Source organism: Anser anser (assembly GCF_964211835.1).
Source record: "Anser anser genome assembly, chromosome: 1".
In the NCBI taxonomy this organism is placed as follows: Eukaryota; Metazoa; Chordata; class Aves; order Anseriformes; family Anatidae; genus Anser; species Anser anser.
Window position 1 is genome coordinate 103,617,917 of NC_139720.1, and position 16,322 is coordinate 103,634,238.

A 16,322-nucleotide genomic window follows, 5' to 3' on the forward strand; every position below is an offset into this window, starting at 1 on the left:
TTATTTTATTATTATAGTAAATTCTGCTTCATTAAAGACTTCCTGAGGACTCACCAATCTAACAGGGTAATAGGGTCATATTGAAACACATATTCTATTGCTGGTATATGTGACTAACCTTCTTTTCACAAGAACTTCAAGATAACCAAAGCGACAAAATCTGATAGTAATTTCATTTGTTTTTAAAAGGTTTCTTTCTACTGCTTTGCTTGTTGAGATGAAAATCTACAAGCTCACTGATGGGATGGTTAGTAGCAGTTCTTTCTCTATGCACAAGGTGGCAAAGCAGCATTACCTTCAGCACTGTGTGCTCTTAGACTTGTTCCCCTAAGATGAAATCTAAAAAAACAAGCTGTATTTTGTTTCCTTTTGTCTACTAAGTGGCCTTGTCCTCCAGCTCTGAGTCACAGTAAAAATTCATATAGCATTACAACAAAAAAATCAGATAGTTCATGAACAGAACACAGGAACACTTAACCCATTAAATAAATAACAGACACCAAGTATCGTGATTCATTCCGGATTTTGTGAACTCCACATATTAAATACTATCAGAAACATTTTCTTTGCACCACAGAAAAGCACAACATCAGGACAGAGGATGATTGAACAGTCACAAACCATCAGCTCTGGTTCTAATGAGTTTCCAGTGTGCTGCCTAAGAAGTCAGATGTATATGAATACATCATATCAGACTAACAAGAGAAGCAGTTTGGTACTCTTCCTACTAGTGCGATGAACAGAAAGATTGTACACAAGAAGGCTTCAATCACTCCACTCTTGAAGATGCAATATCATACTATTTATTATTTGGCATGGTCCCACCTTAGTAGGCCACATGGGATGGATCCTAGCACTGCGGCATCCTCTCGTCTCCTCTCCTCCAGCTCCTCCTCAGTTCATACTGAGACACCAGGGACAATGTTAGTGATGATGGCATTGATGAAAAACTTGGTGTCAATAATATCAAACTAAGTGCATTCAGAAATACGCCTTCAGCTTCACCCTCCGCATCCACAGAGAGGTGGCAGCACCCGCAGTTTGAGCTTCAGGTGCCTGAAAAGAAACATGTTCTACTGCTGGGGAGTAAACACTGCCTGAGAAGCCACCCACTCTCTCCTCGTGGAAAAGGCAGTAGTCTAGACAAAAGCATCCTGTCAGACAGACCTGGCCCATAGATGGATCTTGATGTCAAGCATTGTTATAAATAACACTTCATTGCAATTACACCTCTTAAAGATGGATGAGAAACATATCTTTGCTGAGGCAAATGGTTATTCCAGATTCTTTGTGTGGTCAAAGACGATAAACATAATTCTACTGTATTTTGCAAAAACATTCTGTAATTTTTATCTCAATTCCTACAAACATTTGAAATTGATCAAGTGTGCTATCAGCTACAACCAACAATGACCATCGTGTCTGATACTGATTTGCTATTGACCTCTATTTCTTCAGAAAGCATGGTACTATTCATGTAAAAGATAGAAGTAGACTTTCAAAGTTAACATTGAAACCCAAAAATACAATCCTAAATGAGAGACTGTTAGCATTTCTCAGCAAATCTCAATTGCAAGCTGCAGTGGAGCTGGGGTGTTAAAATACATTTTACTAAAACTTTCTAGCCGTCATTGTTTGAAGATGATTGCAATCAATAAAATCAAAAAAAGCCTGAAATAAAATTGCAAAAGTGTATGAACTCTATAAACTCACTTCTTCATGGTTTAACTGACAGCTGCTCCACAGAAATCCCACCCAGCCCAGCAGCTTTGTTTTGGTGGAACAGTGTTGTATCTCCATGGCAATGTCTGAAAACTGGCATACATTAACCATAATATCTAACACTAAGAGCCAGTAGCGACTGCCAGTTCATGACCCAGTACAACAATCCTGAAACGGACATCAAGGTTCATCACCAAGCAGTAAGACCATCTTTAGTCTGGGATCTTTTTACTGAATGGCATTGGGCATTACGTGCCTTTTTTTTTTTTTTTTTTAAGATTACTTCTGAGATCTTTCTCTCAAGATAATGACTTTTTTTTTTTCTCCAATAAGTATTACTGAAAAGCTTATAGATAAAAGGATTATTGTAGCTTCTACGGTTAAGACCAAAGATCATTTTTCCTCCCTGATCTGAAGTGTTTTAGGTAACAGCCTACATATGTACTGAGATGAAATTGGTAATAAATCCAACGTCTGAATTCAAAGCTAAATAGACTAGAACTAACAAACAAGTTTTGGTAAAGTGGGCTACTAACCAATACATCAGTTCCCCAAAGAGTGTTATGTCTGGATTTAAAGATCCTCAGCTGAGAGACAGCATTTTTAAAGAACATACTTTAAAGTTCTACCTAGATTAATTTAATGTAATATGGTGATTTCTGTTTCATGTGGAATAGGCAGCTAGATAACTATAATAATTTCACAACTTCTAACCTATAGAGAAGCATTTGAAATTTCACAGAGGATGCACACTTTATTGCTTTCACGAGTATCTAATCAAGACATCCAGCAAACAGCACTCACATGCTTTAAAAATTAAGACATAAATCCTAATATCTGATAAATGCTTGGCTGTGTTTGATTTTATTTAGTTATTTATTTTTAGGAAATGAAAAAAGAAATAGAAATATGCTGGAAATCTCTTTCAACATCAGTATTAAGCAGATCTTTCTATAGCTTAGGGAACACTTCTCTTTCACTTGAGGCTTAAATGGTAATTCCCTACAGTCTTCCAACCTTTTTATTCATTCCTCCCTTTTGGTGACTCAGTCCCAATGAAATGAGAAGGACATGTGGAAAAGTAAATGTATCAAAGAAATCAAACCTACAAGCCATAGCAATGTTGGCTAACAACAGCCAGGCGAATCTTTAAAGAAAAATGTTAGAAATCAGTTCTGTTTATATTCTTCAGACTAAGCATTTTTAATCACTTCACTCCCAGTTCTCAAGTCTCTGTGACACTGTGAATTCACATAAAACCTTGCATATCGCAACTCAAGTTAAAGAATGTGGGCAGGATTCACTGTTGCTGTACACCTTATGTAGTTCTCAGCAAAAAATTACACAGTAAATTACAACAGGCTGGGCGATCAAGAGGAAAAATGAGGGAGAGGAAGGAAGAGAAAAATGAAACAAGCACTTTAACCTCCTCCCTTCCTACAACGAGATGGCGAATGTTTGTTTTCCTGTTCTTATTTTTGCCAGCTTGTGCACGATCATTTACCTGATTCTCTAATTTCAGTTGTCGTAGTTTCATGCCTTCATCCTCAAAAATGCTGTGAAAGTGAAAGAAACAAACAATTATTACTAGAAAATAGTTTGCATTATAAGACACAATATTCATAGACTGCAACATAACTGTCAAGATTTTAAAAAAACTGTAAAGCATAATTTCTATCCCACAGGAAGGCCAAGCCACAAGGCATTATAAAAGAAACATACTTCATGTTCTGTCAGAAACAAGACCAGCCTGTGATTTAGTCACTTTAGTAAACTGTTCTGAAAACATTTTGTAAGCAAAAAGAAACTTCATTACTCATAGATAGATAACGAGCCACTGCTGAGGTGGGCTTTGAGACAAGACAATTCAGTATAGTCCTTTATCCTTCATAAAATACCCAATTCCAAACTAAATCAAAAAGTTGAGGCTTTGTCTTGGGTCAACCCTGTACTATTTACTTCTCCTACCAGACTTCCTAGAATTACTGTTAACACCTGTAAATGTATGCAACACCTGAAATTAATTCCCACAGACAAAAAAAAAAGTAATTTCCCTACTTATTTAATAACCAATTTTCATATGAACTTTGGGTTTTGTTTCTAAGCCGTGTTTCATATAGAAACTTTTCCTTTTGTAGGATAATGAATTATTACATAAACTGCAATTTAGAGCGGTTAACCCTACGAAGAAAAAAGGTTAATTGACAAGCGCATATTCTGCCTACTACAGTTGCGTGCTTTCCTCCTACGCAGCTTTGACGAAGATGTCTCTTGAAGTGAGACAACTTTAATACTGCAGGAAGAAGTCACTTAATACAAGAAACAGACAGGCATTATGTATTTTTTTTATGGTATGCAGAAAAGCAGGACTAGCCAAAATTCAAATTTAAACAGGAAATTTTGTCTGGTCTAGGTACACAGAAATGACCAGTGATGTGAAGTCACAAGCTGGCAGACAGTGCTGAATGTAACCTCAAAAAGGAAAATCAGAGAAAGTAATGGCATGTGTGTGTTTGCAAAACACATGCCATGAAGTATGGATGTATGTAGTGCTAACAAGTAGAAAAGCCTCAGCGTCCACTTAACCCACAGAGAATCCACACCTGACTCAACTTCCAGGCAAGCAAGGAAGTTAAGTCAAATGAGGGTGAAGTCCTTACAGACAGACTACCCTGTCCAACATTGGTCCTGTTCTGGAAGGCAGAAACGTGCAGAAAAAAAGTTTTGTATGAGCACATCATAAATAACAGTTTACGTACCCTAAAACTGACGCTTACTGCCCAACAAAGGGTATTTTAAAGGAAGTTATCGATCCCATTGTTTTTTACTTTGCAGTTTTCCTGATTTCTGGATTTTTTTTTCCCGATGTATTTTACATATCATCACATAATGGCTCTAGGACCCTGGAAACACCTTGATTATAAAAACTGACCTTACTCCTCATTCGAGCTAGTAATAGGTAGCACCTTGGATTCAAAGGCAATGTGGAGGGGCTGGAAAAATCGATGTCTTTCTTGAAAAGTGATGGAAAGCTACTGATTGTCCCCACAGCAACATTTACAGTAATACACTCATCTCCATCTCAAAACAGCCACAATTTAAAAAGAAACAGAGACATATCTATTGAATGCAGAAGGATATATTAGTTGCCACATGAAACTACAACCTAATGGCATTTTTTTTTTATTTAAAGCACAGGTGATGGAAAAGGCCACCTTTGGCATAACCAGAAAAGACGCTTGAAGAAAAAAAAAAAAAAAGCAGTGCAAACAAAAAATGTTTCTTTTTATATGCCAACTGTCTTAAAATATGGATGACATCAGTTAAATTCTGTAAAGAGTTTGTTATAAAGCAATCAATACAGCTCTCATCAATTTTTACCAATATATGGACATATTCTTATATAAAATTAGAAACAAATACGAAGTTGTACTGCGTTGATACAAATGACTGTCTGCATTTTTATTGTTTTTCCTAACAGAAAATAAGCCCATAGCAATTTGAGTCTCTTCTTCAGAAAAACAAACAGCACTACTTCTGGAAATAAGGTTCTAAGTTTTCATTTTTACCTGTATGATGATAAAACACTGGAATACTAGGTCTTGCACATCAGACTTGTGGATATCCTCAATTAATATTATTTACTTTGTATTTTTAATTTATTTTCCACCCACACTGCAATAAAGTTACGTAACTTCAAAGACTGGTCTGAAGACTACTGGAACAGGACCATAATGCAGACTACATAACGCCTCACCTTTGGCCACTTAATTGAGACTCAAAAGGGATTTAAATATATAAAGATTTTAACTGGTCACAAAACTTCAGAAAACAAAAGACACAAGAGTGTTCTCTTTTAGAATTTACTGTTAAACACAGACTAAAATCACCTTATAGCAGGCAACAAAATGAGCAGCCTTCAATCTTCTCCATTAAAAAATGTAAAGATTTACATATGGATCAAAATCAAAATAATAATAATAATAATAAAGAGCACCGGGACACTATAAATAGTAGCTAAAAATGTTACACAATTCTTATTTACTCCTGCAATGTTCCCTCCAGCACTTAGTCATCAGAAAAGTATAACACAGTAACCACGCAGAAGAACTTTCTTTCCCCACCTCCCTTCCAACTTTTTTTTCTAACCGCCACAGTGAAACTGGTGTTGTTACAAACCTTGCCAGAAAAGGCTTGCAATAGTCCCTCCACAGCTCACCACTAAGGAATGCAAGCAGTGTGCTAGTACAGCTGCTGGCTTCAAATGGGAAGCCTTCTGATGGACATGCCCACACAAAACCACTATGCTCCTCGCTACGCCCTGTTCTGTTTGATGGATTTGCATGCAGTGAGTGGAATTGAATAGCCGGTAGGAACAGGAAAAATAAGCAGCATTTCCATAGCTGCAACAACATAGTTCAAAACAAAACAAAAAACGAACAAACAAAAAATCACCCTTTACCTTTGATAAATAAGAAGTGAAAATATTGAAGTAGCCTGTCATGATCTTCCTCTTTCCAACTCTTGGGATAGAGCAGACTACACAACACCCTGACCACTGGTCCCTCTGCTAAATTCTGGGCTCCTCACAACACTTCCAAGGATATTGAGTTGCTTTTGTACGTGCAGAGAAGAGCAACAAAGCTGGTGAAGGAACTAGAAAACAAGAGTTATGAGGAACAGATGAAGGAACTGGAGTTGGTTACCCTGAAGACGAGGAGGCTGAGGGGAGATCTCACTGCTCTCTACAACTACCTGAGAGGAGGCTGCAGCAGGGAGGATGTTGGTCTCTTTTTTCAGGTGACAAGTGGTAGGACATGAAGAAGCAGTCTCAAGCTGTGCCAGGGGAAATTTAGACTGGATATCAGGAGAATTTCTTTATGGAGAGGGTGGTCAAGCATAGGAACAGGCTGCCTGAGGAAGTGGTGGAATCCCGATCCTTGGAGGTACTGAGATGTGTGGGTGTGCCACTACGATGCGTGGTTTACTGATGGGACTTGGAAGGTCAAGTTGATGGTTGGACTTGATAATCTTGAAGGCCTTTTCTAACTTTAATGATTCTATGATTTGAATTTAGCAGAATCCTCTAGCTCTCCTACTAAAGCTTCATGATGGATAATCCTGCAAGTACCAAACTAAAGCTAAACGAATTCAGACTCCAAAATAAAACATATTTAACAACATTGTGACTAATTCACCACTGGCCTCATAGAGGCGTGGATTTCAGCAGAAAACAACAGTCTTTAATCAAGCCTGAATATTATTATGTTAAAAACTGTTCTCATGAAGTAAGGATACAGTCTACCTCAGATTTCAAGTGTGGCTATCCCAGATGGGAGACCTAAGCATTCCTCGTTCAAGTTACAGCAATGGACCAATTAAGATTCCTTTATGTAATAACTGTTGAAGCTTTAAGAGGCAAATAAAAGGCTGTCTTTATTATGGACTGGTTTTCAATGAACTGGCTTGTTGCACCTGTAAGCAAGAGGCAGCAAGCAGAGGAAGTGAGAAGAGCTATAGGAAATACAGACTGTAGAAAGAATTCCCTATGTGATACAGAATTCACCAGAAAGACATGTTTGAAATACATTAGGCAAATGAAAAATCTCAAGATAGTTTTTCCTTTACTCAAAAAATTAGTATCAGACTGGTATCAGAAGTCCACTAAACAAATACCCCACACAGCTTCTTCTCCTAAATAAGCAACGTCATAAGGTCTGAGAAGTTTTCCAGACAGATCAACCCATCCTGTAATTCAAGTACTTACAGGTTTGATAAATAATTGAAAGAGGAGGGTTCTCTGACCTCTTTTAAGCACGTCAGACTAGCTGACAGAAACAGACCTCACCAAAGCCTTAAAAGAAACTCTGACATGAGAGGAGGATAGACAGTTTGCTGTGCTTTTTGACTGTTTCCATTGCTTTATTTCATTTACAGGAACTCCAAGGCATAATGAAATTGCACCATTTTCCTCCACAAAGCTCCCAAAGTTACCAATATTTTATGTTCCATTTCTCACTCTAGAGGGCTCCTTATATCAGGACTCTTACAAGGCTAACATAACTCCTTTTTTCTTTGCAGGACAGTTTATTAATGTGGTAGTAGGGATCACAATAGTCCTAGAATTTAAGAATTGGAGAATGTGAAGAATGTGGCTTGTGGCTCATATCTTTGTCCGCTATATTTTATTTTTAGTTGTAGAAGTGCAAGTAAAATGAACTTCAGTAAGAAACACAGAGTCAGATGGTATGAAAGGGTTTTCACTCTTAACTCTCCAAAGAACTTTCCTGAGTATTGTTCTCTGTGTTCTCCTCACTACAGCTATGAAGAAAAACAAATGGTGCAGAAAATAACAAATTTGAAGCAGGATTCTTATATTAAAAAAAAAAAAAAAGTTCCACATAGAAGTTTCAGTGATGTCTCTGGAAAGTGGCTGAGGAACAGAATTAATCTGTAATGCACCTTCCAATCCACAGAAGCAAGGAATCCAATTTGCTTTCCTTGCAACTGACACAATTTTATATTGTTCACCTCTGGGAAAATGTGTAACAGCACCCACTGGAGTGAGGACTACCAAGTTGTTCCGCCTTCCCGAAGGTAGAGGAGTTTTCTTTGGTCGACACAGGATATTCTTTGCTTCATAATTAAGTGAACTGCCAGAGAGACTCCTGAGGCAAAACAGGATCTGCTGCGAATCAGCCATGAAATGCCACTCCCATTTCTAAGTGACACAGCCCACATTGCATCAACACTTTAATTACAAGTTATTTTCAAGCAGTTGATATTTCAACAAGGGAAAGTTTTACCCTCTGTTTTTGTGTTGGTTTTAAAATAAGAATCCTTTATTCAGGAAAACAGTTTTATCTTTGATTCTTCCCCAAAGAAACAAGCACAGATTTCTAATGCCAATAGCATGCTGTTTAAAGAAACATTTCACAAAACTTGTTTGGATAGTTTTTCACGTACTGAACATAACATGGGAAGAATGATATGGGACCAGTTAACACATAATTTTGGAAGCAATCCTGAATGAATGGATATATTACAGTGAAAAAAGATTCACTTTAGAAAAATTTGAAAATTAGTAGCAGCAAGTATCTTAATTTAAAACTACTCAAGAAGATCCTAAAGAAACTAAATGGCAAATTAGTCCTTCACAATTTCTACTCCTACCTACATCTGAGTTAAAAAATGGAACTTTAGCATGGAATTATTAGGTGCTTTGAAGTTACATGTCCCAGGAATGTACCAAAACAAAACAAACAACAACAAAAATCACTAAGGCTGGAACTCTGAGGAATATATATATATATTCTTCATACACACACACACATTTTGCTATTACTGTGGCAAAACAGATGCCCCAACAACTCAGTGCAATAGAAATACCAAGCTGAAGAAAAGAATTAAGGAAACAATAATCCAAGATACATGTGCTACAGAAAAAAAGCTTTTGTTACAAAACATGAACAGATTAACTTCTGTTGTCAAAAGCCAAGAGAACATTCAATTTGATAGAAACCTATTCTTGCAACACCATGTTCTCCATACTTAAATAATACAGGCAATGATACCATTAAATACAAAATGCCTTAATAAGAGAAGTGTAGCTGAAAGTAAGAGGCTGTTTAGCTTAAAACAGCTGAAAAAGAATACATTAGACTTGGCCTAAAGGAGTTCTTTTGGAAATTCATCTGTTTTGATGTGACTGCTCACATGCCAGACGTAACTGCTGCAGCCTACTACTGACTGACTGCAGCTAAGTTAATGCAAAAAAAAAAAAAAAGGGAGTATTTATCAGTATAGGGGAAACAAACTTCTGTTTCTTAATAGAATCATAGAATGACTTGGGTGGGAAGAGACCTTAAAGATTGTCTAACTCCACCCCCCTCATTGGCAGGGATGCTGCCCACTAGATCAGGTTGGCCAAGGCCCCATCCAGCCTGGTCTTGAACACCTCCAGGGATGGGGCATCCACAGCTTCTCTGGGCAACCCGTTCCAGTGCCTCACCACCCTTACGGTGAAGAATTTCCTCCTAATGTCTAGGCTAAATCTGTCCTCTTTTAGTTTAAAACCATTCCCCCCTTGTCCTATCATTATCTGCCTGAGTAAAGAGTCCTTCTTTTTTGTGAGACACCTTTAAATACTGAAAAGCCTCAATAAGGTCATCCCAGAGCCTTCTGTTCTTCAGGCTGAACATCCCCAGCTCTCTCAGCCTTTCTTCATAGGAGAGGTGCTCCAGCCCTCTGATCATTTTTGTGGCTGGCTCTCTTCTGGACCTGCTCTAACAGGTCCACATCCTTCTTGTGCTGGGGGCCCCAGACTGTACACAGTACTCCAGCTGGGGCCTCACAAATGCAGAGTAGAAGGGGACAATCACCTCCCTCGACCTGCTGGTCACACACAACTCTGTTGATGCAGCCCAGGATGCCGTTGGCCTTCTGGGCTGCAAGTGAGCACTGCTGGCTCAGGTCGAGCTTTTTGTCCACCAGAAACACCAAGTCCTTCTCTGCAGGGCTGCTCTCAATGAGTGCTTCTCCCAGTCTGTCCTCATGTCTGGGATTGCCCTGACCCAGGTGCACCACTGTGCACTTTAATTTGTTGAACCTCATTAGGTTCACGTGGACCCACTTCTCAAGCTTTTCCAGGTAGTACAACACATTCCAGTGATTTTATAAGGTAAAATGAAATGACATAGGCAAGGTGAAATAGCCATTCAGAAGCATCACCCCTATCTTCAGTCTCAAAATGGCATCTGTGGAAGCACAAAACTCTAGAATAAAATTATGATCTTATAAATGCAATGGAATATTCTCTGCACTATTTCATACCCACACAAACACATGTTGAAATAGGAAAAACTAATGTGGCAGGAGATGGTAGCATGAACTAAATAGGAACATGATAATAAATTAACAATATCAAAAAAATGAGGGGTCTGTGGGAGAAAAATGTAATTATGGTGAAACAAAGATTAAAGCAGATTATCCCTTTATCAGCAATAGCTTGACACTGTCTTGCTTGGTACCAAGCTGACCATGAGCCAGCAATGCAATGTACCCTCACCCCTAAGGTGGCTGGCTAACAGCACTGAGGGCTGCATTTGCAGATAGCAGCAAGTTGGGCAGGAGCGTTGATCTGCTTGAGGGCAGGAAGGCTCTGCAGAGAGACCTGAATAGGCTAGATTGATGTGCCACATCCAATTGTATGGGCACTCCACAAGGCTAAACGCTGGGAGCTGCACTTGGGTCCATAATGTGAGAATTAAAGCTGTGTTTCTGCAGTAGAAAATTCCACTAACCTTGCATATTTGAAACTAATTGGGAAGGCATAACAGTGTGTGTGTGGGGGGGTATGTTAAGCAGATAAGGAGGAAACAAACATCAGGTAGTAGTGGATATAAGGCTATTATACACTTCTGTTGCGCGCTCCTGCTTGCAGGACATCCACCATTGCAATCATGAATAAACATGTTACTTCACTGAGATCCTCACCTGAGCCTGTGTTATTGGCTGCAGATTGCTTCTCACAATGACTTTCGTATGCTACAGTATATGCCTGGGGAAGAGTGGCTAGAAAACTGCCCAGCAAAAAGGACCTAGGGGTGTGAGTCAGCTGCTGGCTGAACATAAGCCAGCAGGGTGCTCAGGTGGCCAAGAAGGCCAATGGCATACAGGCCTCTATTGGAAATAGTGTGGCGAGCAGAGCTAGGGAATGGATTGTCCCTCTGTACACGACAGCACTGTTGAGAGCACATGTTGAGTATTGTGTTCAGTTTTGGGCCCCTCACTACAAGATAGATATTGATTGGCTGGAAAGCATTCAGAGAAGAGCAATGAAGCTGGTGAAAGGACTGGAAGACATATGAGAAGTGACTGAGGGAATCAGGTTTGTTTAGTCTAGAGAAAAGGAGGCTGAGGGGAGACCTCATGGCTCTCTTCAACTACCTGAAAGGAGGATGCAGCGAGGTGGGCGTCAGTCTCTCTTCTCACATGACAAGCGATAAGATGTAAGGCAATGGCCTCAAGTTGTACCAGGGGAGGTTGAGATTGGTTATCAGGAAGAATTTATTCATGGAAAAGGTGGTTAGGCATTGGAATAGGCTGCCCATAGAGGCAGTGGAGCTGCCATCCCTGGAACTATTTAAGAGAGACGTGGACGTGGTGCTTAAGGACATGGTTTAGTGGTGGACTTGTAGCACCTGGTGGATGGTTGGACTTGATGATCTTATGAGTCTTTTCCAACCTAAATAATTCTATGATTAGGAAGAGCACTGCCAGCATGTCAAGGGAAGTGGCCCTTCCTCTCTGCTCAGTACTGGTAAAGCCATAATATTAAGTACTATGTACAGTTCTGGGCTCCCCAGGAAAAGAAAGACATGGACATGCTGGAGCAAGTATAACAAAGGGCCACAAAGATTATTAAGGGACCAGAGCATCTCTCATTTGAGGTGAGTCTGAGACAGCCAGGACAGTTCAGCAAGGATCTTCTCAAGGTATGTAAGTACCTGATGGGAGGGCATAAAGGAGATGGAGCATGTAGTGCCTATGGACAGGACAAGAGGCAACAGTCACGATTTAAAACACATGAAATTCCATCTGAACACAAGAAAACATTTCTTTTTACTGTGAGGCTAGTCAAACACTGGAAGAGGTTGCTCAGCAAAGTTGTGGAGTTTCCTTCTGTGGAGATACTCAAAAGCTGACTTGACACCATCCGGTGCAACCTGTTCTAGTTCACCTTATTTGAGCAGTGGGGTTGCATGAGATGATCTCCAGAGGCTCCTTCTAACTTCCATGATTCCCTGATTCTGTGTGTTTGGATTCTGGAGATCACAAGATCCATGGAAATAGTTTAGAGTCTAGGTCTTAGAGAATGAGTTAGGTGACAATAAATAATTCAGGCTGTTACAAGAAAATGCAACAGAAACACTAGCATCACAAAATGGTTAAACTATAAGCTTAGAACTGTTTTGACTAATGGACTGTTTTGTATTTCATACAGCATTCAAAACTGACTCATCAGGTACCAAAGATTAGCTCCTACTACTTGGAACAAGGGGAATGGAACCATGAAAAAGCAGCACTCTCTGAACAGATGCTACAAAGTCTTCTAACTGGGTTATAAAGAGAAGTGCAAACAAAAGCCAGTGTTGTTCTCTGTTAGACTATGGTGGGAAAACAGAAGATGGATTCGTGTTTCCTTAGCAAGAAAAGTCTCACATAATTGATTACAGCATACCTGAATTGAAAGGAATATCCTTTTCCTGGAATGAAGACCAAGAGAACACCAAGATGGAAATCCACATAGGCCACTATTACAATCATTGGGGATGCTGGGAGGGAGGTACAGAGGAAGACAACAACACGAATGTGCACATTCACTTATTTTCAGGTGCGTAGACAAATGGGGTTTAAAACAGGGCTTTATTAAAATATTTGTAAGAGGAGGGGGACAAGGAACCTCCAGCCAGGCATATTCCTTCAAGAGTTCATAGCTGGTGACTCACAGGGATCCTGGCATTGACATGGAAGATACAAATTTGTAACATGAGTAAGAATTTGTAAAATGAGTAAGGATCCTTCAGTTCTTAACCACCGATTCAACTGTAGAATGCTGTGCTTCCAAAAACCATGTGTATTCAGGTTAATCTAATGAAACTTAAGTTTCTGCTGTGAAGCAGGAACTGTCGTAAGCAGAACACCAGGTTGTAGTCAATGTCCTTTCAACTACATACTCCAAATCCCCAGGGATATTTCATGTATACGCATTGGCAAGATCCACAGGGCCTTAGATTCCTGTAGTCTTCAATTTGTGAATTATTAAACCTTGCCTGTCACTTCTGTTGGCATTGCACTCCATTACAACACAAAATCATTTAAATGCAAAGCAATTGCTATTCTCCCCTAGCAACAAAGTCAGCAGTTAAACAGCACACAGCGTGCTTAACCCAGACTAGAGAGCAAAACACAAAGATCCCTGAAAATAAATTTACTGCACATCATGCCAAAAATTGTTTTATTGTCTGCTAAGCCAAAAAATAAGGGAAAAAAATTAAATTTTCTAAATTAACAGTCTAGAATGGTATGTGGAGTTTTAGTCCCGGTCCAGTTTTTATAAGTAAGTTTTAATGAGGAAGCTATTAAGAAGACTGAAACAGCAAAATTTAATTTCCATCCCAAACTAGATGACTCAGCAATATACTAGATTTAGATTCTTTGTTTTTGTGTTTTTTTGTTTGTTTGTTTTTGGCCTGTAATTTCACATAAGAATTTTAGATTGGAAAGGAGTGCAGAAGTGATCACAGACTTCTCTAAGAGTAACAGGCTGTTGGAGTTTTAGTATCACACAGGAGATGTTTTAAACAACACTAGGACTAAGGGTAAATGTTCTTGTAGTAGTCTAAAACACTAGCTCTAGGCGTATCAACAAATTCACTTACAAGAGCAGTCATTCCATAACCCAATTACAATACATTTAACAGCTTTATTGTGGAGATTACCCAGCTGTGTCCCACTGATAAAACAAGAGACTGGAGCTATCCTAGTGCAAGACAATTTGCAGAAACAGTTTTCACAAAACAAGTCACAATTATCTTGAAATCTGGGCACTTCCCCCTCCTACAGATGCCATATCGACAGTCGTTAAAAAAAAAAAGGGGAGAAAAAATAACCTTCGCCTCTATAAAAATGGGTCATCAGTAACCTAAAGCATAAGAAATGGGAGAACTTAGCTGAAGAGACAATTCAAATAAACAGCAACTTTAAGACTTTTATTGTTCTAACAATTGCAGTTACCAAGCGTGAACATTTCAAGTTGTGTCTGGAAATTTTAGTGACAAGAACAGTTTTGCTACTTTTGCTCTCTCTTGCCACTGCTGTCTGCATCACAGGAAGTGAACTGATTCCCTCTTTATTCACATTGACAAGAGCAGCAACAACCTGTAGCCACAAAGGTATTCTCTTCTTTCTAAAATGCATTCCTAGGAGTACATCTCAACTGCATTTAAAAATATTTACAAATTTATACCATTTTCGACAGATTTCTTGGTAATGCTCAGATTTTAAAGGGACTGGGCAAACAAGATATTAAGCCAATTCTCTTTTATCTAAGGATAAGATTTGTGAAATTGTAAACCCTGGGACTTACAAAACAGTTCTTGTTAATTCCAAGAAGGTCACCAGCACCCAAATAAAAATACCCAAGGGCTAACAGAGATGTTAAAAGGATTTTAAAAGGAAACCTGGACTTTTCTGTCCTGTCTGGATTACAAGTATAGCTAAAATCATTAGCAAATAACTTTGATTTTTTTTTTCCTCCACAAACTTATAATTTAGGTGCATCTATGCAAAACAATCAAGCCCAGCTGTTTCCCAAGACTCCCAACAACCTCAACTATGCTACAGTCTTTCAACTATGGAAAGGCCTTTTGGCTGGAAATCACTTTTGAACATTTTTCAGTCCACAGGCTCATAATCTTTGGAAATTTAGCTTATTGACAATAGGCCCTTTTTCTTCATTACCTTTTGAAGACACTCTGGAGTAACCTGGGATTCCCAAACTGAAAAACACTAACTCGTGTGTTTAGTCACCAGGAAAGCATCCAAAGTATGGGAGGTGTGGTGGTTTTACCCAGCTGGGCAGCTGATCTCCACCATAGCCACTCTCTCACTCCCCCTCCTCAAAGGGGAAGGGGGAGAAAATACAATGGAAAGGGCTCAAGGGTTGAGATAAGGACAGGGAGGTCACTCAACAATTATCATCACAGGAAAATCAGGCTCAGCATAGGGAGATTAATATAATTTATTACCTATTGCTAACATGCTAGAGCAGTGAGAAACTAAAAGCAAACTAAAAACACCTTCCCTCCCATCCACCCGCTTCTACGTTCTCCCCCCTGGCAGCGCAGGGGAATGGGGGCTGCGGTCAGTCCCTGATGCTTTGTCTCTGCCCCAAATTCTCTCTGCCCCTGCTCCACGTGGGGTCCCTCCCACGGGATGCCGTCCTTCCTGAACTGAGCCTGCGGGGGCTTCCCACAGGCAGCAGCTCTCCAAGCACTGCTCCCACATGGCTCCGTACCACGGGGTCCATCCATCAGGAGCAAACTGCTCCAGCACGGGTCCCCCACGGGCGGCAGCTCCCCCCAGACCCCCTGCTCCTGCGTGGGCTCCTCTCCACAGGCTGCAGCTCCGGCCCGGGGCCTGCTCCTGCGGGGGCTCTCCATGGGCCGCAGCCTCCTCCAGGCCACATCCACCTGCTCCACCGGGGGCTCCTCCACGGGCTGCAGCGTGGAGATCTGCTCCATGTGGGACCCATGGGCTGCAGGGGGACAGCCTGCTCCACCAGGGGCCTCTCCACAGGCCGCAGGGGAACTGCTGCTGCCTGCCTGGAGCACCTCCTGCCCTCCTGCTGCACTGACCTTGGGGGCTGCAGGGCTGGTTCTCACTCCTCTCTCCCAGCTGCTGTTGTGTAACACGCTTTTTCCCTTTCTTAAATCTGCTCTCACAGAGGTGCAACCAGTGCATCTCACTGGCTCACCCTGGCCAGTGGTAGGTCCCTTTGGAGCCAGCTGAAACTGCTCTTATCTTACAAGGGGCAG

The 16,322-nt window shown here is 40.2% G+C and overlaps 1 protein-coding gene across 9 annotated transcripts in view; it reads right to left on the reverse strand.

Moving 5' to 3' along the window:
- The window catches only part of TULP3 (TUB like protein 3), a 36,065-nt gene that overhangs the window by 16,967 nt on the left and 2,776 nt on the right, over window positions 1-16,322 (reverse strand). For 4 of the 9 annotated variants that reach the window (XM_083824955.1, XM_083824951.1, XM_083824957.1 and 1 more), the window contains exon 2: window positions 3,227-3,278. In XM_083824955.1, the coding sequence (XP_083681081.1) occupies window positions 3,227-3,259 (33 nt within the window). In that variant the 5' untranslated portion in view covers window positions 3,260-3,278. Of the gene's footprint in view, window positions 1-3,226; window positions 3,279-3,444; window positions 3,817-5,901; window positions 6,153-16,322 lie in introns of those variants that run through there. The other 5 variants (XM_083824954.1, XM_083824950.1, XM_083824949.1 and 2 more) reach the window with 3 other exon arrangements.